The 25,842-nt window shown below is 37.4% G+C and overlaps 1 protein-coding gene across 16 annotated transcripts in view; it reads right to left on the reverse strand.

The window, feature by feature from the left end:
- Cdk19 (cyclin dependent kinase 19) overlaps positions 1 to 25,842 on the reverse strand; it is a 183,978-nt gene that overhangs the window by 147,007 nt on the left and 11,129 nt on the right. For 9 of the 16 annotated variants that reach the window (XM_087208730.1, XM_087208736.1, XM_087208737.1 and 6 more), the window contains exon 2: positions 1,511 to 1,572. The exons of 6 other annotated variants lie outside the window; for them this stretch is intronic. In XM_087208730.1, the coding sequence (XP_087064856.1) occupies positions 1,511 to 1,572 (62 nt within the window). Of the gene's footprint in view, positions 1 to 1,510; positions 1,573 to 6,349; positions 6,362 to 7,676; positions 7,716 to 25,842 lie in introns of all 16 variants that reach the window. One more of the 16 variants, XM_087208745.1, reaches the window with a different exon arrangement.

The raw sequence follows: 25,842 nt of genomic DNA on the forward strand, positions 1-25,842 counted from the left end.
GAGATTCTCAATTGATAATAAAATGTACCACAGGCATACTAACTAAATAAATGCAAGAGTGCCATAATTCAACGGTGGTGAAAGCACCACACAAGCTTAAAAATGAAATATAAAGACATCTTAAATTACTCCTAATTTATCACTCATAAACAAAAATGGCCACTGAAAAGAATAAAAAGTAAAAGGGTTTAGAAAGTAAATTTGTAGCTTATCTCAACAAACAGCCTGAAACTCATCTATCTCCGCTAGTTAAATGTGGCTTCTCTGAGTAAGAGGAACTGAAAGAATAATGAAATTCAGCTGATTGTAAAATGGAGTGATCCTGTGTTGAGCACATGATGAAGAATGAATAAATACATCCTACCCACTTTCACATATATATACTCTTAATAACTGAACAAATATAATTTCCAAAGGACAGAAGAAAACAATTCCACTAACTCTCATTCACAATCTATCTAAAAACTAATCATGTTGTTAACTTCATGTCTTGGTGTAAGGATCTTGTTAGCTACTATAGAACATTCAAGTATCATCTGAACAAAGTTCAAAAATAGTGGCATAAATTCACACAAAAAAACCTATTATCTGGCAAAGGGGCGGGGGGGCAGATGAGGGGAAAAAAAACCTGAGATGTGTTATGTACCTGTACCAATTCCCCACAATGAATGTAATCATTATGTACTGCAAACATGCACTAATAATTTTTTAAGTAATATCTGGCACATAAATGGCAATTTTTTTAAATCAAAGCATTATTTAGGAAAAGTATGTCAAAATTTCTGATATCTAGTCACATTACTTTCTTTAAAAAGTAACTCACTAAGAAGATCTCTATTAAAAAATATTTTACAAGTATGTGAGATTTGTTTCTCCACTGAAACTGGAACTACCATAACTTGAGAGAAGACCACATTAACAAGTTGAGAAGACAAGAGGTAATCAGCATATTGGAGACTAACATTCCTGGCACATGGAACCTACAATATCTATCCTCCAGTCATGAGGCACAAATTAGGCTGCTTCCCTATTGTGAAGCAATCTCTCAGTAAAAGGAGCAGTAGGGACGAATACAACGTATGAATAATGACTTGAACAGGTTCCCGGGAAGATAACACATGAGGCTGTCTGAGAGAAGTATACAATATGCATGACAGATTACATACTAATGCTCTCTTTCCTTCCTCTTACTGGGTTAATGGCAGAGAAAGTGAAATTTAGAGTCTTTAGTTCTTTTTCTTTCTTTGGTACTGGGGACTGAACTCAGGACCTTGCGCTTGCGAGGCAGGCGTAGAGTCTTTAGTTCTATCTGAAGTTTTCTTTTTTAATAAATTTCTAGTAATAGTGAATAAAATTATACTGGTATTAACTTGGTTTTAAATTTGGTGAAAGTGAACTGTTTAATACACCATTATATTTTGTGATGACACTTACAAAATGCTTTCACCTGTCGCATACCCACCCCAGCACACACACACAGTTAACCCCAGAAGGCAACACTCTGCTTTACCTTCTGCTGAAAAGGCTGCTACCTTCAATGCTTGAGGTCCATACATGAAGCCCTCCTGGAATCTATGAATACAGCAGAGGCAAAAGGCAGAGAAGTTTATGTAGATTTAAAGTTACACTGCCCAAAACACAAAACGCCAAACGCCTATCAACATGCCTACGTATCTGCCAAGGAAACCAGATTTTAGACTGACAATGAGCAAATCAACAACATATTGCTAATATTCACAGTTCATTACTGATTATGCACTTATTTATATAAAAGACCAAAAGTTGACCCTTAATTTATATTCTTACCAAAAAAAGTGAATCATATTATTGGAAAAACTAAAAGAGCAAGAAAGAATAAATTCATGTATGTCAAAATTAACAATTCATTTTTTAACAATTACCTGAGAGCCAATACATATATAAAAGAACATAGAAGAAACTAAGTAAAACAATAAAGTTCACAAAAATGGAGTGTGGAGGGCCCTACAGTTCAAGACACATTTTCTGAAGACCAAAATTATTGGGAATTTAACAGAAAAATATCTAAAAACATAGCTAGAAGAGAACAAACACAGAGGAAAGAAGGAAAAGTAGAATTACAAAGCTACTCCAGTGGAAAGATTTAATTCTGGCAATAATGCAGACATGAGCAGAACTGGCAATGTGGCTTGGTGGTGGAAAATTTGGCTGGCACGCACAAAATCTTCAATTCAATCCCTAGCACCACAAAAAGGGGAAAATGACCAAGATACTACCTATGCTGGGCAGCACTGGGAAAACCTACCTTATTCCAATATTATAAAATAAAAATAAACATGAAACATAAAAGGCTTTCAGAAAACATTCCTGTAAAGTATTCAATATTTAATCAGGTCATTATTTAGAACTCAGATTTTATTTCTTTTATTTTTTTTCTGATGGTAGGAGTAAAAGGCTCTAAAAACTACAGCTGTTCTATTAAAAACTAATCAATTTCATCAGCTATTAAATTCAAAAGAGGGCATGTTATCTTTACGTAATATTTAGAAATCCTTAGAAGTATCATCAACTAATTTAAAAAGAAGGAACAGCTGGGGATTTAGCTCAGTGGTTCCGCTGCCTGCTTTGCAAGCACAAGGTGCAAAGTTCGATCCCTGGTACCAAAAAATAAATAAACAAACAAACAAAAAAAATAAATAGAACAAAGCACTGGCTTAAGCCAAATATGGTGGCACACACCTGTAATTCCAGCACTCTGAGAAACTGAGCAAGGCAAGTTGCAAGTTTCAGCCTAGCCTGGGCAACTCAGTGATATAGCGAGACCCTGTCTCAAAAGTTAAAAAGGGCTAGCAGTGCACTTCAGCACACTGGCCCTAGGTTTAATCCCTAGGAGAGAGAGAAGGCAGGAGGAGGAGGGGCATGAGAGAGAGCAAGAGAGAGTATGTGAAGAAAGAAAGTTTATAAAACATTGGCATGAAATCAAGGATTTGAGTTCAAGTTCAGGTTAGATCACATAATAGCTTCTGACACCAGGCCTTCAATCTCACAGTATAATTAGGGTTGTTCAACGAGTGGTCCTTCACTATCTCTCAGATATATACTCATATCAAATGAAATAAAGTATTAAAAGGCTGTGAGTCACAGAATGCTACATTATGCAAAAAATTCAAATCCATGCATTTGTCTTATTTTACTAATTTAATAAAAATTATAAACTAAGAACCCTAAACAAAGAATTTGGGGAGCTATGCGAAAAGGCTCAAAAGGCACAGCAAAAAGGCTGAGAAGCCAGGCATGGTGGTGCACACCTGTGATGCCAGAACTCAGGAGGCTGAGGCAGGAGGATTGCCATGAGTTTGAGGCCAGTCTGAGTTACATAGTGAGCTACATAGTGAGTGTATTACAGAGCAAGACCCTATTTCAAAAAACCGAAACAAACAAACAAAAAGAGGATAAGCTGACTTAAGAGTCCACAAACAAGTGTCAAAGCTAAATGGCAACCACAATACAATACCCAAGTGATTACTATCTTAGCTATTTGAATAATACTAACCTGCCTGAGATGTTATCTTCTCTTAATTCTCAAAATAAATTGCTAAACTATAGCTAAAGCAGTGTATGGCATTCTAAGCCAGTAACAGCAAACCTTTTAGAGCTTTTAACAGCCAGCTGTGGCACAGGTGCCATATGTTCACCACCACTGTCCTAAGCTAAGTGCTTATGCCATTCTATGAAACACAGAAACTGTTTGCATATTCTATATATTTCTAAAAACCAAAGAGAGAAAAGTCCAATCCATTAAACAGTAATAGCAGCAAAGGCTTATATAGGTACCTGGCACAGTTTCTCTATATGTACTAAAGCATTTGCTTTTTACAACTCTAAATAAGGACTATTATTATTCTCATATTTTAAAGAAATGAAACACAAGGAATTTAAGAAACTCGCCTAAAAACATGCAGCCAGAAACACCAATGCAAACCCAGACCACTTCAAGACCCATACTTCTAGTTACCATATCATCCAGTACATGAAATTAAAATCATACAAACCAGGCACCTAACTATATGTAAGAAGCCAGACAATTATAAATCTTAAATTTTCACTCTTGTTATTTATTCTTCACCATTTGCAGTATTTTCTTGGAAAATTAAAATGACCGTTATACAAACTGTAACAACATGGGAAATCCCAGTGCCAGGGATATATCTCTGTGATTGAACAGTTGCCTAGCATGCATGAGGGCCTAGGTTCAATTCCTAGCACCGCAAAAATATAAACATAAACAAAATAAAGAGGTGGGGGAAATGCTTATGACATAAAAACTAAAAAAATTGAAATTGTTAAAAATAAAAGAAATCCTAAAAATTAATGAACATATATTCAAATAACAAATGTTGGTATTAGTAAGTAGCAAGACTGGGGTTTTTTTTTTTAATTATATAACTCACTCAAACATTTTATAAACTTTAAAAAACTCAATACAATGTTACCACCTCACACCCATTATGATGGCTACTACCCCAAAATAAGAGACAGGCTGGGAGTGTAGCTTACTGGTGAAGGGCTTACCTAGCATGCAAGACCTAGGTTTGATCCCCAACAAAGAAAGAATGAAAGGGAAGGGGAAGGGAAAAAGGAAAAGGAAAGAGAGAATAAGAAAGGAAAGGAAGGGAGAGAAAATAACAAATGTTGGCAAGGATATTAGAGAAACTAGAAACCCATGTACTGTTGGTAGGAATACACAATGATACATCTGCTATGGAAATACGTAGTATGGCAGTTCCTCAAACAATTAAGCAGTTGTCAGGCATGGTGGCATAAAGCCTGTAATCCCAGCTACTTGGGAAGCTGAGGTGAGAGAATCCCTTGAGTACTAGTTGAGACCAGCCTGAGCGACATAGATTTCCAGGCTTAAGGAAGAAGGCGGGGGGGAATAAACCATAACATCTATCAATTCCACTTCTGAGTCTCTAGAAAAGAATTGAAAGCAAGGACTTAAGGCAGAATATTTGCATACACTCATATTCATAACAGCATTATTCACAAAAGCCAAAAATTGGAAGAAATTTAAGTGTTCATTAATGCATGGATGGACAAAATGTAGCTATACATACAACAGAATAGTATTCAGTTTTTAAAAAGGAAGAAAATTCTTGAAGACATTATGCTATGGAAAATTAGCCAGTTACAAAAGGACAATAGCTGTAATCCTAGCTACTTAGGAGGCTAAGGCAGAAGAATTGAAAGTTCAAGACCAGCCCGGGAAATTTAGCAAGACTCTGTCTCAAAATAAAAATAAAGAGATAGGGATGTAACTCAGAAGTAGGGTGCTACCAGGTTCAATCCCTAGAACAACAACAACAACAAAAAAAATCATAGTAACAGAAAATAAAATGGTAGTTTCCAGGGGTCAGGGGAAGGAGAGAAAGAGGGATTTATTCTTTAAATAGTAAGTACTGAGTTTCAGTTTTGCAAAATGAAAAGAGTTCTGTGGATGAGTGGTGGTGATGGTACCACACCATATGAATGAATGTACTTAATCCGCTGAACTGTACACTATAAGATGGCATGTTGCGCCTATAATCCTAGCACTCTGGCAGGCTAAGGCAGGAAGATCACAAGTTCAAGCCCAGCCTGGGTATCTCGGCAATTTGGTGAGACACTGTCTCAAAAATTAAAAGGGCTGGGCATGGTGGTGCATACCTGTAATCCCAGCACTCAGGAGACTGAGACAGGAGGATCGCTGCAAGTTCGAGGCCAGTCTTGGCTTACATAGTGAATTCAAGGCCAGCCTGAATTACAGAGAGAAACCCTGACTTAAACAAAAAACTAAAAATAAAAAAGGTGCTCAGTGAGGAAGTCCTAAGCTCAACCCTCAGTACCATCAAAAATAAAACAAGATAGGGGCCGGGGATTTAGCTTAGTGGTTTCGCTGCCTGCTGTGTAAGCGCAAGGACATGAGTTCGATCCCCAGTACCAAAAAGACAAAACAAAACAAAAATTGTGTTAAAATACACCTAACAAAATTTATTATCTTGTTTTATTTTATTTTATTATTATTTTGTTTTTGTTTTTGTTTTGGTACCGGGGATCGAACTCAGGTCCTTGCGCTTGCACAGCAGGCGGCGAAACCACTGAGCTAAATCCCTGGCCCGTAACACAATTTTTAAAGTAGTATAAGTATTTAATGTATGTGCTAAGAAAACTTCAAAAGGAAAATACAAAGAAGAAAAAAATCATCCATTGTTTCATTTCCTTAAAAAACTATTCTAAATCCTTTTTAAATGAATATTGTTTTGTGTGTGTGTGTGTGTGTGTGTGTGTGTGTGTGTGAGAGAGAGAGAGACACTAGGAATTGACCTAGGACCTTCATGGTGAACTACATACATCCCCCAGCCCTTTTGATTTTGAGATAGGGTCTCATTAAATTGGCTAAACTGCTCAGGCTAGACTCAAAATTGAAATCTTCCTGACTCAGCCTCCCAGAGTGCTGGGGATTACAGGTGTGTACCCCACACCCAGCTTATATTACTAAAAAAAGCAACTCTCATTTATGCTTTGTGTACAAATGTTAACCCCCTTTAGTACTGAAATATTTTACTAAAAGGCTTAATTAGAAAAGCTTTTTTTTTTTTTTTAATGTGAAACAGGAAGAAAAGGTCCAAAGGGGAAGGAGAAGTGGGAGGGGTAGGGGAAAGGAAAGAAGGGAAAGGAATAAATATCAGAAAAGAAAAAAATGGAAACACAGTCTTTGTAAATAGGGAGGGGTGGAGAGGTTGAATGGAGGGCAGGGGAATGGAGAAAAAAATAAGGACTAAGATATATTATGTAAAGGTACAAATTCCCAATAACAAATGTCAGCATAGTGTATACCTAAAATGTACCAATAAACTTAATGAAAAAAAAAGTTTTTTTTAACTTAAAGGTTAAAATAAAGCAGAATTTTTGCACTGTGAACTTAGTTATGGTATAACAGCTTTAATCTTTTAGGTCTCCCAAATTAGCTTCTCTTCTGCAAATTACTAGTTAATTCAACCAAACCTCTTTTGTAGGAGATTACATATATTACTATTGAGGCGTTACAGTAAATTGGTCTTCCCCCTCCATACTCTATTCTTTCTGTAACACGCTCTACTGGCTGCCTAATACACATGCATTCTCCCTTTATTTCTTAGGAGCAAACCCTGGTTTTATTCTGGATGCCATGCTTTCCAACATTCCTTGCTGCCAAGCCTGCCCAATGAGATCCAAGTAACAGTCACTAGATGAGACTTCCAGGAAAGCTACTTAAAGAGGACTTAGGTGGGAGTGTGCTTATAACTTAGATGCGGTGAATGGCACTCCACCAGTCATTCTGGACCAGGAAGTCATAGAAACTATGCTAAAGGACAGCGTGGCAGATAAAAGAAACTAAGGTCTTCGATGACTAGAGTCATGATACCAAACCTAGACTTGTGAGAAATATACCTGTTTTGAGACCACCTGTTTTGTGTTCTAGGTAAGCCTAAAACTAATATACTCAAACATCTTTGTTTCTATCAGTGATCTTTCTAAAATGCAAATCAAAATTATCAAAAATCGTTACCCTGGCACACCAGCCCTTTCAAGATGCATCTGTCCTCTGCTTATTTCTACAGCCCTATCTCCAGCCACAAAGAACCACTTGAAGGGCTGGGAATTTAGCTTTGTGGCACCATGCCTGCCTGGCAAGAGCAAGGTCCTGAATTCAATCTCTGGTAGCAAAAAAAAAAAAAACAACAACAAACACTGGAAGGCTTCTTGTACCACCCCGCTTTTACACAAAGTATGCACATGGATCTTCCCCTCAGTGTTTCTCCTCCAAGTCTCAGCTTCTCTAAAAAAGCTTTCCTGCTATGTTTACCTTTCCTATCCTAGTACTTTTCAACTATTATGTACTTTTGGTTTTCTTGACTGCTGTTGCCACTAAAGTAATTCCTTGGCTTTCTATGGCCCTTAGCACAAAGTCTAGAACACATAAAAATGTTGGATGAATGAATGAAGTTCAAAGAAACAGTCATTCTTCAGGACTTCAAAAATCTCTTATTTGGGCTGGGAACGTAGCTCAGTAGCAGAGCACGTTGCTCAGTGTGCACAGGGGATGGGTTTAATCCCTACCACACATACACACACCCCTCATGATCTCAAACACTTCTGCACACTGTTACCTTCATTTCAATTGTAAAAAAAAATCCTAGTATCAAGGAATATATCACAAGATACCAGGATTTTAAACCAGTTGGTAATCATTAACTATAAAACACCATTTATCTTCCAAAACAAACCAAGTTTCTTTAATAGATAAGGACATTTTTAGAACAAGTTTTAAGGTGTTCAAGAAAAGAAGGCAACAGAGAATATCTATTTTCAAGACATCCACATAATAAATATTTATTCAGGATCAATTATGTGTACTAAGGAGTTTGACAATTTCAATTTAATTTTCTATTGATTGCTAGTAAAGGTGGATGTATTATCTAGATTTAAATTCACTTAAAACAAAACAGGTGGGCTCAACAAAACAGAGGTGTATTTCTCACACTGAAGTCCATGTTTGGTAAGATGACTCTAGAATCATAAACAATGTACTAGTCAATTAATATAAAGAATGATGAATCTAGGGATGGGGCAAGGAGAGGCGGGAAGGGAAAAGGGAAGTAGATTAAGATGTGATGTGTGTATGTACCAATTCCCTAAGATGAATGTAATTATTATGTATCCTAACCATGTATCAATAAATCAATGTTTTTAAAAAGAATGATGAGCTCTTTGATAGAGAAAAGGCACTACATATACACAAGAAAGTATTTACTTCTATCTTTGATGAAAAAGCTTAGAAAGTATTTCAAATTTTTTTAAAAGAAAAAATAAAACTTTCAAGATTTTAATTTTCTATTTTTGATGATCTGAAGTTTGTCCCTTGTCGGGAGCAATGTTACATAATTTTAGGAAAAAAATCACTTGATTAGGCCTAATTCTCCTGCCTACAGGCCAGCTATGGCATTTGCAGACATAATTCCATTTTGCCCCCCGCCCCCCGCAACTGAGACCTCAATGATCGGTGATGCTGTGATGCTCCAGGACAAGATGACACCAGCTAAAGACATCCTGGGAGGAACAAAATCTTCATCTACTCAGTTCCTCACTGTTCTTGGATTGTTACACTTTGTTTATGCCTATGTACTGAACTCTCTGCAAGGCATTTGTAACACCTTGTTTATCCCGATTTACTGAACACTCTGCAAGTCATTTGTTACATTTGTTTCTCCTGATGGTAAACTGGGGGCTTTCATCTTTGCTGCCCAGAGCAGCACTGATCAGGCCCGAAGCTCAACTTCTTCTCAAAGTCTCATTTTTCTACCTTTCCTGTATAAATTAATTTGCCTTGTGCTGCCGTGGCTTGCAGGAGACTAGGACTTACTGCAGAGGTCCTAATAACGTCCCCTCCCTTTCCCTGTTCCCTACAGTCCCTAAGATGGCAGTCAGTATATTATAGTGCCTACTAACACAGCAGTAGGTTCTTTATGCACATCATTTGATTGATTCTCAAAAAAGCCTTGTGGGATAGTTTTTGTTACCTCACTTCAAAGGTTAAGTAGTACATAATTTGTTAAAATAGCTAAGTTCTGAGCCCAGAAATGTCTGCCTCTAAAAACTGCCCATTACATGTTAGCTCTTTACTTTTTTGGTACCATGGACTGAACTCAGGACCTTGCACTTGTGAGGCAGGTGGCAAAACCACTGAGCTAAATCCCCCACCCAGCTCTTTAATTCTTAAGTATACACATAAACTACAGAGACCAAGAGATAGTTATCAATTACAAACTTATCAGGTAACTTAGCTTCATTATGCTTCATCTACTATTCACAATCCTTAGCTGGGTATTAAGAAAATCATCTTTTAAATGAGGGAGAAGACTTGACTTTCAATAGTACAACTGATGGAACTTCAATTTAAATTGAGATAAATTTTAAATTAAAAATCTGAACAAAAAAACAGCAGCAGGATTTCTTGACACAGCTTCCTCATTATGATCTTCTTTAATTCCCTCCAATGTAAAGTAGGAGAAAGCACTGCAACAGACATTGTCCCTCCTAAATTCTTCGTATGTTTCACAGTAAGAAAATCTACTTCTCAGAACATAATACAGTACTCTGAATAGTATCAGGTAAGTACTGCATCCATTAAAAAGTAAATGGTATCAAAAATAAAGTAAATGGTATCAACAGAAACTGCAGAGAACAAGAGCTTTAGATGGCATAATGGTGCATACCTGTAATCCCAGCAATTTAGTAGGCTAAGGAAAGAGAATCACAAGCTTGAGGCCAGCCTGTAGCCTGGGCAACTTAGCAAAATCCTGTCTCAAAAGCTAAAAGGTCTGGGAATGTAGCTCAGGGATAGAGTACTTGCCTAGCATGTTTGAGGCCCTGGTTCAATCCCCAGTAAAGGGCTGGGGGTGGGGCAGCAACACTAAGGAAACTCAACAAGACAACAACCTAGGAGAAAAAATTAATTTAATGTTGTGACTGTTGTTTCAAGACTTTACCCAGATCTTTCCAAACCTCAACAGAATTCTTTGTAAAAGGTTCACAAAAGCATAACATATATCTAAAGAAATGCCTTTCATGAAATGGTGGTGTAAGACATTTCAATGAAATAGAATTTTTAAATATCCCATCAGTGAGAACTGTTCAACACAAAGATGACCAACCAAAAGAAGAGTATGAAATCTCCTTCTCTGAGAATATTTTTAAATTCAGATATTTTTATTTGTATTAAAGTTCACAATTAAGCCCATCTGAAAGAAAGAGAGATTGGTGTTAGTGACCTAAGTAAGTCTTTCTCACAAAAGAATAAATGCCCTAGGTGCCATAAGCCCCAGCCATTAACCAACCAGTCATCTTTCATTTACCTAAATGCTGAGTGAGGATCCTTCACTGGCTCCCAGAACTCAAGTCTATACCACGGCTACATTATCCTCAAGTTAACAAACAGAGAACAGACATTTTACAAAGTAAATTCTATACCCCTATTCCCAGTGGTAAGAAACAGCAGAATCTAGTGAGAGTAAGATCCTACTCAAAGATGTAGTCAGCTCTTAATTCAAAGTACTCCTGACAGTAACTTGCCCAAGTGGCCCCCTTGCCCAACCCTGATCCTAAATCCTCAGAATAAAAATGTAAAGATCCCAACATGAACTTTGTGAAGTATAATAGCTAATGCTGGGGGTCTGGGGATGTAGCTAAGTGGTAGTGCTTGCCTGGCATGTGCAAGGCCTGAGGTTCAATTTCCCAGCACTAGAAAAAAAAAAAAGAAAAAAAGCTAATGCTACACACCAAAATTGAAGAAACCTCTCAAAGGACCTGGCTATCTTTAACTACCCACAAGGGAAAACATAATTAGAGAAAGGGTAACACATAATAGCTGTTATTTGTCAAAACAATTCTGAATTGTTACATTTACCCTCCCCTTAAAAATAAACCTGGAAACACGGAAGGAAAATAGGAACAAAAAGACTTTCCATTAAGGAATTCCAATGAAGCTGCTGGTTAAAACTGCCATACTGAAATTCTTATGTCCACTCAAATGATGTCACAATTTAGTTACAGTTTCTGGGAAGTTCACTCAAATATCCCAGTCCCTTGTCTGTCCTTCATGCCACCCATCCACTGATCACTGAATCTTTTCCCCCAAATATCATTTGCAACCCCTCCCATCCCTGACCCATGACCCCCCTAATAGCTTCCTGCTTCCACTCCCATCCCTTTTGTCCTACTATCCCTACTGGTGCAAAACTGATCATGAAATTCTCTTCTATGAAGCAATTCAGCAAACTGTAGGAAGTGGTTACCTCTAGTAAATGGGATTCCAGGGCTCTTTCATTGCCTACATTTTTTTAAAAAAACTGGTTTGCATTTCATAACAAGCATGTATTCCTTTAAAATCAAGGGGGAAAAATGATGATCCCCATTTGGGGACATGTAAGAATCTGTTCCATTTGGAATCTACTACCCCCATTCTATACCAAGTTAAACACCAAATTCTTTATTCTGGCCCACAAGATCATGATCTGCTTTTGTCTCTCAAACACATTTCGAAAGTTATATCCTGAGTTCTTACTCTAACCATCTGGAATGACTTGCTGTTGTGTTTCTTTCCTTCATAATTTTATACATTTGCTTCCCTTGCATATAATACAAAGGTGTAATAAGAATCGTTGAGTATATTTCTAAAAGGCTACTGCCCTCCCACTAACCATAAATCATTACCATAAATCATTAACCTAAGAAGAATAAAGTCTTATTTGTCTCCTCTTGCAGCACAGTATTCATAACTGTAGCCTACAGTCCCACCATTACACCAACACATTAAATTCTTTACATCTAGGAAGGGACAAGAAAAAAAAAGGAAAGGAAAAAATGGAAACAAAGCTTTTGTACGCAGGGAGTGGAGAGAGCTTGGGGGGGGGGATAAAGTTAGGCGGGACTAAAAAAGAATCTTGATTTACCAAAAAAAATTATTTCCTTCTAATCAAAGTAACTGATGCTCTTAAAAAAGATAAAATGACACTACATCCATAGCCTAAGAGATGATAAGGGAGGAGGTGGCATAATGCAGAATGCTAAACTTCTGTTGGCAGTAAGAGTAAAGAAAAATGAGACAATAATCCTTCATATACGTGTAGCACTTTTCACAATGAAGTATATTTACTTGAAGTGTTACAAATTTTCATGTTTAAAAGTATGAGACCACAGAGGATTTAGCTCAGTGGTTCTGCTCCCTGCCTCACAAATGTAAGGTCCTGAGTTCGATCCCCAGTACCAAAAAAAAAAAAGTATGAGAAAGTTAAATATGAAAATAGCTGTAATGTCTCTTACTTCCCTTTCCCCTTCTTTAACAACTTCTACAATGTTGGCCACTTTGGGCTTTTTTTTCGGGGGGGGGGGGGTCTTTCTGACACACAGCACTGAGCTCACTATGTGATGACACCTGTCCTCACATTTAAGGTCATCCTGCCTCAGCCTTCTGAGTGCTGAGATTATATGCATGCACCACTGCACCCAACTGGCCACTTTTCTTTTTAGTAGTTTTCAGTACATAATGATTGTACTCACTGTTGGCAGTTGGTGCACGTATCTCTTCTTTTTATGTCCCATTCCCTTCCTTTCTTCCCACTTCCCTCCATCTACTGACTTCCTTCCCCTTTGCAAAAGTTTAATCTCCCTGCTTTCTATTATCTATCTTTTACTTGGCTCTTTAACTTATTTATATTTTAGGTTTCTCATATAAGAGGAACCATGTGATATTTAAGCTCCTTAGTCTGATTTATTTAACATATGGTCTCAAAGTGCATCCATTTTCCTACAAATGACTCAAGTTGTTCCTTCTTTATAACAGAGTAGTACTCTATTGTGTATAAATACCACATTTTCTTTATCCAGTTATCTCTCGATGGTCATGCCTCCAAGATTTAGCTATTATGAACTGTGCTGCTATAAACATGAGTAGGCATATATCACTGTAACACGATGTCTTTAGCTCTTGTGGAAAGATACCTAGAAGGGGAATAGCTGGGTTAAATGAGTTTTAGTTTTATTTTCTTAAAGAATCTCTACTGATTTCCAGAGTGACTGTACTAGTTTACATTCCCACCAACTATGCAGAAGGGTTCCTCCTCCTTCCCCAACCTCCCCAGCCTGGAGACCAGCTGGCCACTTTTTTAAAGTATACAATTGGCTTTACTTAACTTCGTTTCTTTTCCTATTTAACAAATTCAATCAAATGAAAATTTCAAATGCTATGTGTGACTTAATGAGATATCTTCTTTTAATCATAAGTTACCCATAATTCTCTATTTCAAATCATACTTTTTAAAAACCCAGGTTTTAAAAAATACAAAAAACAGTGGTAGGGTGCTTGCCTAGCATGCATGAGGCCCTGAGTTCAATCGTCAGGACCCACCAAAACCTTGAACAACAGACATTCCATTCCTTTCAATCAATTAAGTGGATCAAGTGAAATCAGCAAATAGCTTTACTCAATTCACTTTTTATCTACAAAACTAAATCAAGAAAAGGACAGAGAAAGAAGGACAGGAATAGGGACATTTCAACAGGTTAAGGAGCAAATCTAAAGATTTTCAAACTTTCTGTAACACATTATATAATCTGGGGCTATTAAAAAACAAAATTATCAAAGCCACCATAGCACAGCCCCAAGCACTGAGGAGCACAGCAGCCCCCAGGGCCGAGGAGGTGAGCATTCCGGGCCCCTGTACCATGCCCTTCAGTGCCAAGGACCACAGCTGCCCCCAGCATCAAGAAGGACCCTTCCAGACCACCATGCAACTGCCCCCAGTGCTGAGGAGGTGAGCCTCATAGGTGTCAGCAACACGCATCCCTCAGTCCATCATTACCACCCCCCCCCAATGAAATGAGAAAACACACGAACAAGCCTCAAAATCAGACTTCAAGATCACCTACAGCAACCCCAAAGGGAAACAAGATGGAGGAACAATCTTGATTCTCAACCATCTGAACTACCTGAACTGGCAACAAAAGTGGATCTGGAAAACATGAAATCAGAAATAATTTCTCAGATAACAGCAGAGATTGTGCCCATAGTGCAAGACACGATTAATAAATCTAGAGAGGACACAGATACACAGATAAAAAAACAGAGGTATTGAGGAACATGATGGAATCCCAACATAGGAAACAAATGGAATTCATAAAACAGATGCAAACAGGGGCCTGGGGATTTAGCGCAGTGGTTCTGTCGCCTGCCTTGCAAGCACAATGCCCCGAGTTCGATCCCCAGTACCAAAAAAAAAGATGCAAACAGATTTCCAGGATATGAAAAACTCCACTGAAAGTTTATGCAAGGCCGGGGATTTAGCTGAGTGGTTCCTCTGCCTGCCCTACAAGCTCAAGGACATGGGTTCAATCCCCAGGACAAAAAAAAAAAAAAGGTGAAATTTCATGCAGCAGAATGAGCCAAGGTGAGGACAGAATTTCATATATAGAAGATAACATCGCAATTAGTGGCCAGGAAAAGAAAAATTTCTTTAAAATTTTGAGGGCCAGGGATTTAGCTCAGTGGTTCCACTGCCTGCCTCGCAAACACAAGGACCTGAGTTCGATCCCTGCTACAAAAAAAAAAAATGAAAAAAATAAAATTGTAAGGGACCACAAGAAATCAATCCAGTAGCTGCTATACACAGCAAAGAAGAATATCATAAGACTGATCAGAGTCAATGAAGAAACAGGAGAGAGTGCAGACAACATAAAAAAACTGTTCACAGAATTGAAGGCAGAAAACTTCCCAAGCAGGGCGAAAGAGCTTGACATACAGATAAGTGAGGCATACAGGAATCCAAGCAGCTGTGATCAAAAAAAAAAAAAAAAACTTCACATAGGCATATAATAGTTAAGATTCCAGAAACCCAACAGAACAACAAAATTCTACAACCAGTTAGAGAAAAGAAACAAATCACATACAAAGGAAAGCCCATCAGAATCACAGCAGACTTCTCAATGCAAACCCTCCAGGCAAGAAGAGCTTAGAGTGATGTATTCCAAGCCCTAAAAGAAAACAGCCTCCAACCCAGACTGATGTACCCTGCAAAACTTTCTTTCAAAATTGATGGAGAAATAAGATACTTTCATGACAAAGAGCCCCTTGGAACTTCATGAATACCAAACCAGCACTCCAAAAAATTTTAGACAATATCCTAGGAAAAGACAATGAGGATTACAACCACAGGAAGCCCAGCAGAATGAATCCATTGGACACGACAAGAAATTAAACATAAAGGGGGAGAATCCAACAAAACGAAAAAGGCATGGCAATGATAAGTCAACATGTATCACTTATAACCATCAACGTTAACGGTCTCAATTCACCAATCAAAAGAAATTGACTGGCAGAATGGGTCAAGAAGCAAGATCCAACAATATGCTGCATACAAGAAACATACTAAATTCAAAAGGAAACTCATAGACTGAAAGTTAAAGGGTGGAAAACAATACTACATGCGACAGGAACCCAAAAAAAGCAGGACTACCTATACTCTTCGCAGATCAAGCCGATTTCAAATGACACTGATTAAGAAAGACAAAGAAGGACACTACATCCTTAGTTTGTTTGGGGTTGTTTTTTGGTACTGGAGATCGAATTTGGGACCTTGTGCTTGCAAGGCAGGTGGCAGAACCACTGAGCTAAATCCCTGGCCCCAATTACATCCTTATAAAGGGAACAATCCAAGAGGAAGAGATGACAATCATAAATATATATGCAACAAACACTACTGTGCCAACTATATAGAACAAATACTAACAGACAAGGAAAATCAAATAAGCACTACTACAATAGTAGTGGGGGACCTCAATACCCCACTGTCACAAATAGATCAACTAGACAAAATATAAGCAATGAAATACTAGAACTCAATCAAACTCTTAGACTAATGAACTTAACAGATATTTACAGAGTGTTCTAACCCACAACATCAGAATACACATTCTTTTCAGCTGCACTTGTGTTGTTCTCCAAAATAGACCACATACTCATTCACAGAACATATTTAAGCAAGTGCAAAGGAATTGAAGTTATCCCCTGTATATTATCAGACCATCTTGTGATGAAATTGGAGATTACTAGCAAAAGAAACCACAAGAATTTCATAAACATATAGAGACTGAACAACACACTTCTGAATAACCAATGGGTCACAGAGGAAACTAAAGAAGAAATCAGACAGTTCCTTTAATTAAATGACAATGACAATACAACATATCGGAATCTATGAGGGAAATTCATAGCACTGAATACTCAAGATTAGGAAAGCAGAGCAAGCCCGATTAAACAACCTGATGCTGTACCTCAAGCTTCTAGGAAAAGAAGAGTAGGACAAACCCAAAGTTCATACAAGGGAGGAAATTATAAAGATCAGAGCAGAAATCAATGCAATGGAGACTAAGACAACAATACAAAGAAAAAAAATCAATGAAGCCAAGAGTTGGTTCTTCAAATGAATAAAGAAAATTGACAAACCCTTAGCCAACCTTGTCAGAAAAAGGAAAGAAAAAGCCCAAATCCATGCAATTAGGAATGAAAAGGATGAAATTACAATGGACCCAGCAGAAATTCAGAGGATCATCAATACCTACTTCCAGAACCTATACGCCAATAAGATGGAAAACACAGAAGAAATGGACAGATTCCTAGATACGTATGAATTACCAAAGTTGAACAAAGGAGACCTAAAAATTCTAAACAACCCAATATCAATGAATGAAATTGAAAATGTAATTAAAAACTTACCAACTAAGAAAAGCCCACGTCCTGATGGGTTCACTCCTCAATTCTACAAGACATTCAAAGAGGAACTACTGCCACTATACTGTTTAAACTCTTCAATGAAATTGAAAGGGAAGCAATACTCCTGAATTCATTCCTGGAAGCAAGCAGCACCTTGATCCCCAAAGCACAGAAAGGCCCAACCGAAAAAGAGAACTATAGGCCAATCTCACTCATGAACACAGATGCAAAAATCCTTAATAAGATACTGGCAAATAGAATACAGAACATCATACACCCTGACCAAGAGGGATTCATCCAAGGGATGCAGGGAAGGTTCAACATACACAAATCAATAAATACAATACACTATATCAATAGAGCCAAGGACAAAAATCATATGATCATCTCAATAGATGCAGAAAAAGCATTTGGCAAATTCCAACAGGCATTTACAATAAAAACCCTACAAAAAATTGGAATAGATGGTCTCTACATCAATCTGATAAAAGCCATCTATGAAAAAACAACAGCCAATAAAATACTAAATGGTCAAAAACTGAAATCCTTCACACTAAAATCAGAAACAACACAAGGATGTCCACTATCACCACCTCCTGTTCAAAATAGTCTTGGAAACATTAGCCACAGCAATTAGACAAAAAAAAGACGTAAAAGGAATAAAGATAGGAAATGAAGAAGTCAAATTGTCATTATTTGCAGATGACATGATACTCTATATAGAAGACCCCAAGAACGCCACCAAAAGTCTTCCAGACTTAATAACCAAATTCAGTAGAGTAGCTGGGTACAAGGTCAACATACGAAAGTCAATAGTTTTCCTCTACACAAACAACATACTCACTGAGACAGAAATAGGGCAAATAATTCCTTTCACAATAGCATCCAAAAGGCTGAAATACCTAGGAATCAACCTAACAAAAGAAATCAAAGACCTCTTCTCTGAAAACTATAGCACTCTGAAAAGAGAGATTGAAGATGATATCAGAAAATGGAAAGACATCCCTTGCTCCTGGGGAGAAAGAATCAACATCGTGAAAATGGCCATACTTCCAAAACTGCTATATAGAGTCAATGCAATCCCAATTGAAATTCTAGCAGCATACTTCACAGACCTTGAGAAAACAATCCAAAAATTCATTTGGAACAAGAAGAGATCCAGAATAGCAAAAGCAATTCTAGGCAACAGAGACATGGCAGGAGGTATCACAACCCCCAACTTGAAACTATAGTACAAAGCCACCGTGATAAAAAACAGCATGGTACTGGCAAAGAAACAGATTTGAGGACCAGTGGAACAGATTAGAAGATGCAGAAACAACTCCAGACACTCTCAGCCACCTCCTCTTTGACAAAGGTGCCAAACACCCTCACTGGAGGAAAGATAGCCTCTTTAATAAATGGTGCTGGAAAATTGGGTTTCAACTTGGCAAAGATTAAAACTAGACCTGTATCTCCAACCATGCAATAAACTAAGATTGAAATGGATTAAAGATCTAAATATTAAAACAGAAACGCTGAACCGGGTGGAACAGAGGTTAGGTAGAACTCTTGAAGACATTGGTGTAGGAAAAGATTTTATGAACAAAACCTCAGTTGCCTGTGAACTAGCACAAACAATCAACAAGCGGGATCTCTTCTTACTAAACAGCTTCTGCACAGCAAGAGAAACCATCAACAGTGTGAAGAGACAACCCACAATGTGGGAAAAATTTTTCACCTGCTGTTCCTCAGACAAAGGACTACTATCTCGAATCTATGAAGAACTTAAAAAATCAGACCTCCCAAATTTAAAGACCCAATGCAAAAATGGGCATCTGAAATGAACAGACATTTCTCAGACAAAGAAGTAGAAATGGCAAAGAAACATATGAAAAAATGCTCAACATCACTCACTGGTCATTCCAGAGATGCAAATGAAAACAATGCTGAGATTCCACTTCACTCCAGAAAGAATGGCTGTTATCATGAAATCAACCAACAACAAATGCTGGCTGGGCTGTGGGGAAAGAGGAACCCTGCTCCACTGCTGGTGGGAGTGTCGACTGGTGCAACCACTGTGGAAATCAGTATGGAGATACTTCAAAGAACTAGGACTGGAAGTCCCATTTGACCCAGCTATCCCCCTGCTGGGTATCTTCCCCAAAGAATTAAAAGAATCATACCACAGTGATATATGTGCACCCATGTTCACAGCACCACAGTTTGCAATAGCTAAAACTTGGAAGTAGCCCAAATGCTCATCAACTGGAGACTGCACAAAGAAAATGTGGGTTTTTTACAAAATGGAGCACTACTCAGCCCTAAAAAAGGAAAAATTGGAGATATTTATAGCTAAATGGATGCACATTGAGGCAATACTCTTAAGTGAAATAAATAGGACCCACATGTGTAAATACTAAACAGTTTCTACACTGTGAAAAAATGAAAGTGTAAATAAGGACTAAATGTTATAACAGATAATTTGAAACAGGAAGAAAAGGGGCAAAGGGGAAGTGGGATGGGTAGGGAAAAGGAAATAAGGGAATGGAATTAATATGAGAAAATGAAAAACTGGAAACAAAGTCTTTATAAATAGGGAGGGATGGAGGGCTTGAAGAGAGGGCAGGGGAAGGGGGAAACAATAAGAACCAAGAGAGATTATGTAAAGCTGCAAATTTCCCATGATGAATGTCATTATACTATATACCTAAAATGTATCAATAAAATTAAATTTAAAAAAAAGAATGAGACTTTTATATGTTTTCAGTGGTGCTGTATGACACTTTCTGTGCAATGAGGAAATATATAATAGTACCTGGTCCAGGGATGTATCTCAGTGGTAGAGTGCTTGCACACCACCTGTGAAGCCTCAGGTTCAATCCTCAGCATCACAAACAAAAACAGATACTACCTTCTGTTGTGGTAAATCAACCTATAAGACTCTATTATAAAGCTAGCTATGGTTGCACATAGTATCTGTAATCCCAGCACTCTGCGTATTTGAGGCATCACAAATTCAAGCTTAGCCTAAGCAATTTAACGACTTAGTAAGGCCATCTCAAAATAAAAAATAAATACAGGCCTGGGGATGTAGCTTAGTGCAAAGGCCCTGGGTTCAATCCTAGTAACACATATGCGCACGCACACAATTCCAAGAAAAGTATCAGATATATGGACCAATATCTAGAGAAGAACACCTTTATTGTTAAATATAATCAAAAAACTCGGGGTAAAAGTCTTTTTTTTTTTTTGGTACCAGGTATCGAACTCTGGACCTGGCGCTTGCAAGGCAGGCGGCAGAACCACTGAGCTAAATCCCCGGCCCTTCGGGGTAAAAGTCTTAAACATTCAAACAAGTAGAAAAAGTTAAGTACTACACATATATATCTATGACAGAATATAGACAACCCTTGAATATCGAGTTTTTCATATTCCTAGGTATATATTCAAAACCTATGCAAACATAATATTTAAACAAAACATGTCCACTCATGTTCACTGGAGCCTTAGTCACAACAGCCAAATTTCATAATGTGGATAAACACTGATCGTATCTAAAGTTAAAGGATCCCAAACTCATTTACAGTACACCCTTAGGATTTTAGTAATTTGTTCACAGCACTCTAGGTCAAAAAAAGGTTCACTCATTAAGTGAGGCAACTTAAAAAGAATTTCTGTTCAAGCAACACATAATCACTTAAAAATAAAATACATACAAATTAAAATAAGAAATAGGTGTTTGTGGTACTGGGATTGAACTCAGGACCACTGCTCTGGGCTACATCCCCAGCTCCCTCCCCAATCCCTTTTTGCAAAGGAGTCTAAGTGGCTGAACAACTGCTCAGCTTGGGCTCAAACCTGGTGGTTCCCCTGGCTTAGCCTTCCAGAGTTCTGGGATTACAGGTGTGCACCACCACTAAGCCCAAATGAGAAAAACAGCATTTTTTGTTTCACTCTTAAATAAACCTAATTACTTAACAAAATGTGTGCACCACTGAACAATGAATAATTTCTAAAATCTTTGGATCAAATTAAACATTGCCACTGACATTTCCTGTCCCACATTAATTTTTTTGCATGGTACTTAGATTTTATTACAGCAACCTCAAACATCTAGGTTTCCAAAAACATGACAGTATCAAAAAGTAGCACAATCTAATTCTGAGTTTCTGTCAAAAATCTACTGTATCCATAATGCCCATACACTGTGTAGGTAGGAATGTAAAATACAGCAGCCACTTTGGGAAATATTTTGTCTGTTCTTCAAATATTTAAGTATGAAATTAGCATATGATTCAGCAAGTACAGTTCCTAGGTACATATTCAAAACCCATGAAAATATATATTCAAACAAAGACATGTTCACACATGTTAACTGGAGTCTTACAACAGCCCAAAAGTGGAAGAATGTGAATGTTCATTAAGCCGGGCATGGCGGTGCATGCCTGTAATCCCAGCACTTGGGAGGCTGAGACAGGAGAATCGCTGTGAGTTCGAGGCCAGTGAGACCCTGTCTCAAAAAACCAAATGTTCGTTAATGGGTGAGTAAACAAAATGTGGTACATCCATACAATGGAACATTATTCAGCCAAAAGAGTAATGAAATACTGATATACACCACAATATGCATGAGCCTTGAGAACGTTATGCTGAGTGAAATAAGTAGTCACAAAAGACCACATAGTGTATGATTCCACTAATACAACATACTGTACCCAGAAAAGAGAAACAGAAATACCAATACAGAAACATAAAGTAGATACTGGTCACCAGAACCTAGAGGAGGGTGAGACTAAAGAAAGAATCCATAGGTATGGGGCTTCTTTGGGAGATAATAAAATGTTCTGGGACTAAGTAGTAGCAACAGATACATAATAATGTGAATGCACTGAAAACCACTAATGACACATTTTTCTTTTTTTAAGATGCTTATCCAAGCTAGGCATTGTGGCACATGCCTGTAATCCCAGCACTCAGGAGACTGAGACAGGAGAATTGCCATGAGTTTGTGGCCAGCATGGGCTACAGTGAGGCCAAGACCATTCTGGAATACACAGTGAGATCCTGTCTCAAAAACAAAACAAAATAAAAAACTTATCCAAGAATTGTTCTGTTTTGGGTTTTTTGGGGATATGATTTTGCTGTGTTGTCCACACTGGCCATGAAATCCTGGACTTCTGCAATCCTTCCACCTCAGCCTCCCCAGAAGCTGGGACTAGAGGGAAGGACCACCATGGCTGACAAATATACACTGAAAATGGTGAATTTGGGGCTGGGGATTTAGCTCAGTGGTTTGGCCGCCTGCTGTACAAGCGCAAGGGCCCGAGTTCAATCTCCGGTACCAAAAAAAAAAAAAAAAGAAAAGAAAATAGTGAATTTTATGTTACGTGAATTTTAAATCAATTAAAAACATTATATGCCAGGGATTTATCTCAGTGGCACCGTGCCTGCCTCCCAAATGCAAGCTCCTGAGTTTGATCCCTGGTACAAAAAAAAAAAAAAAAAAATTATAATACACAATACCTTAAAAATACCATGAGAAAAATATATGAAAATGTTATCAATGATCATCTCCAGTAAGTGGTTTATATTTTCTTCTTTATCCTTCTATAATTAATGATTTTCTTTAATGAAAACAAATTGAGGATTTTTGTAACACACTGGTTTTTAAAATAAGAAAATTAAAACTGCGTTCTTTTTTGTTTTAAATTTGTTTGGCTCTAGGCTCCAGTGATTCTCGTACCTCAGCATCCCAAGTAGTTGGGGCCACAAGTATGCCTACTTAAAACTTTTTCTTCAGTAATAAAACTTACTAGGGCTGGGGATTTAGCTCAGTGGTGCTAAGCACAAGCCTCACAAGCACAAGGTCCTGAGTTCGATCCCCAGTACCAAAATAAAATAAAATAAAATAATAATAATAATAATAATAAAACTTGTATGTGTGTTACTTTTGGGGGGTAACTGGGGATTGAACCCAGGGTGCTTAACCCGAGCTATATCCCAGCTCTTTTTTTATTTTGAGACATAGTCATCCTTCACTAAGTTGCTTGGGCTGGGCTCAATTTTGCAATACTCCTGCATTGGTCTCCCAAGTAATTGAGGATTACAGGCAAGTGTCACTGCACCAACAACACATATTTTACTTTTTAAATGTTTTATCATTTGTTTAAAGTAGGAAATACACACATAGTAAAATAAATATATATCCTCCTGCCTCAGCCTCTTGAGTGCTGGAATTACAGTCATGTGCTACCACACTCCACACATCTCATTTGTTCTTATACCCTCATTATCTCTGGCACAATACTTGGTTCATTAAAAAAAAAAATCAAATGATAAATAGTAAAAAAATTAATGGATAACTAGAAAAATGAAAGAGATGAAATGCATGGATGCACAGATGGATTCATACATGGATGTATACAAACTGTGCTGAGTCATACAAAAGTATAGCATACACAGTTATGTACAATACATAATACTTGATAACAATTGTTACTAGTTTATTTACAGTATCATTATCTTAGAGTGCACTCCTTGTACTATATATTTTTTAAAAAGCTGTACACCAGGTACATTCAGCAATCCGATCTTTGAGGAGCCAAAAATATACACTGGAGAAAAGATAGCCTTTTTAACAAATGGTGCAGGGAAAACTGGCTATACACACGCAGAAGATTGAATCTAGACCCAAATCTCTCACCATGTACTAAAATAAAATCAAAATGGGTCAAAGATCTAACTATTAAAACAGAAACAATCTGCTGGAAGATAAATTAGGGAAAACTGTTGAAGACATAAGCATAGGCAAAGACTTTCTGAGCTAAACCCCAATTGCACAAGAAGTAACACCAAGAAGCAAGAGATATGTTTATATCAAATTTAAAACCTTCTGTACAGCAAAGGAATCAATCAACAGAGTAAAGAAACAATAAAGAATGGGAAAAAATTTTGCTGGCTATACCTTGGACAGAGAACTAATATCTAAAATATATTTTAGGACAGGGGATTTAGCTCAGGGTTCCAGAGTCTGCCTTGCAAGCACAAGGTCCCAAGTTCGATCGCCAGTACCAAAAATAAATAAATAAATAAAATAAAATGTATTTTAAAAACTAAAAAGAAATTAGACCCTCCCAAAATAAAATATCAGTACCCTATCAAAAACTAGACAACTAAATGGTCAATAAACACACGAAAAAAATGTTCAACATCTTTGGCCATGAGGGAAATGCAAATTAAAACAACACTGAGATTCTATCTTAAACCAAAAGAATGGCTATCATCAAGAAATCAAACAATAACAAATGCTGGTGAGGCTGCAAGGGAAAAAGGAACCCTTCTACACTATTGGTGGTAATGCAAACTAGTACAACCACTCTAGAAATCAGTATAGATTCCTCCAAAAGCTAAAACTAAAAATCCCATTCCACCCAGCTATTCCTCCATGTATCTTCCCCAAATAATTTAAAACATCATATTAAAGTGATACATGCATACTCATTTATAGCAGCACAATTGAGAATAGCTAAATCTTGGAAGCAGCCTACATGTCCATGGGTTAAGAAAATGTGGTATTTATACACACTGGAGTACTATTCTGCCATAAAGGATAAAGTTGTCATTTGTAGGAAAATGGATGTACCTTGAGACCATGTTAAGTGATGTGAATCAGACACACAAACTTAAATACAGCATAGTTTTTCTGATATGAGAAACCCAAAGTATAAACAATTTAAAGAGCAAAATAAAAGATAATAGGAAATACGGAAGTAGATCTTTTGAAATGGGAAGAGGACCAAAAGATTGCAGGATGGGGAGAAGAGGTAATGGCAAATAAACAGAATTAAGATGTGTCATGTAAACATACCAACTCCCCATGATGAATGTAATCATTACATACTACAAACGTGTACTAATAAAAAGTATAAATTTTTTTAGAAGTTGAAACTGAGATGTAACTAGGTGTTACTGCATTTGACTAGCATGTGTGAGAGACCCTAATGCACAGCACTGTAAAAAACAAAAAACATTTCAACGAGGCTTTGTTATGGATGATCTCAGTAACCAAAATGTGATTAGGTCCAGTGTGACAAACTGTTTAGCAGTTATTTGCAGATACTTACATTTAAACTTTACATTTAAAAGTTCACTGTTGCTAGAAAACTTATCTTCCAGGTGGATTAGTCCTGTAGGAAAGTTATGTTCATAATGACTATCAAACAAGCTCACCTGTAAAGGTGCCAAGCATTCTGAGACACAGACTCAAAATGTTGCTTTTCATGTTAGTATATTTTTTCCCTTCCTCTTTTGTGGTGTGAATTTTTTTTCCTTTGCAGTTCTGAGGATTGAAGCCAGGACCTCAAGCTTTGCTAGGTAAGCTTTCTACCACTAACCTACATCTTGTGGTGTTTTAACTGTATTCTTTAAGTGACTTAAACACTAAGTACTCCCCATTATTCTAGTTTTAATTTTTTAAATTTAACTTTCCTTTCTTTTGAAAAGTTTTATGCAATCCTACATTGCAAAATGAATCCAAT

Source organism: Heterocephalus glaber, unplaced genomic scaffold (assembly GCF_053883595.1).
Source record: "Heterocephalus glaber isolate CG9 unplaced genomic scaffold, H.glaber_assembly_v1.0 deba00000942, whole genome shotgun sequence".
In the NCBI taxonomy this organism is placed as follows: Eukaryota; Metazoa; Chordata; class Mammalia; order Rodentia; family Bathyergidae; genus Heterocephalus; species Heterocephalus glaber.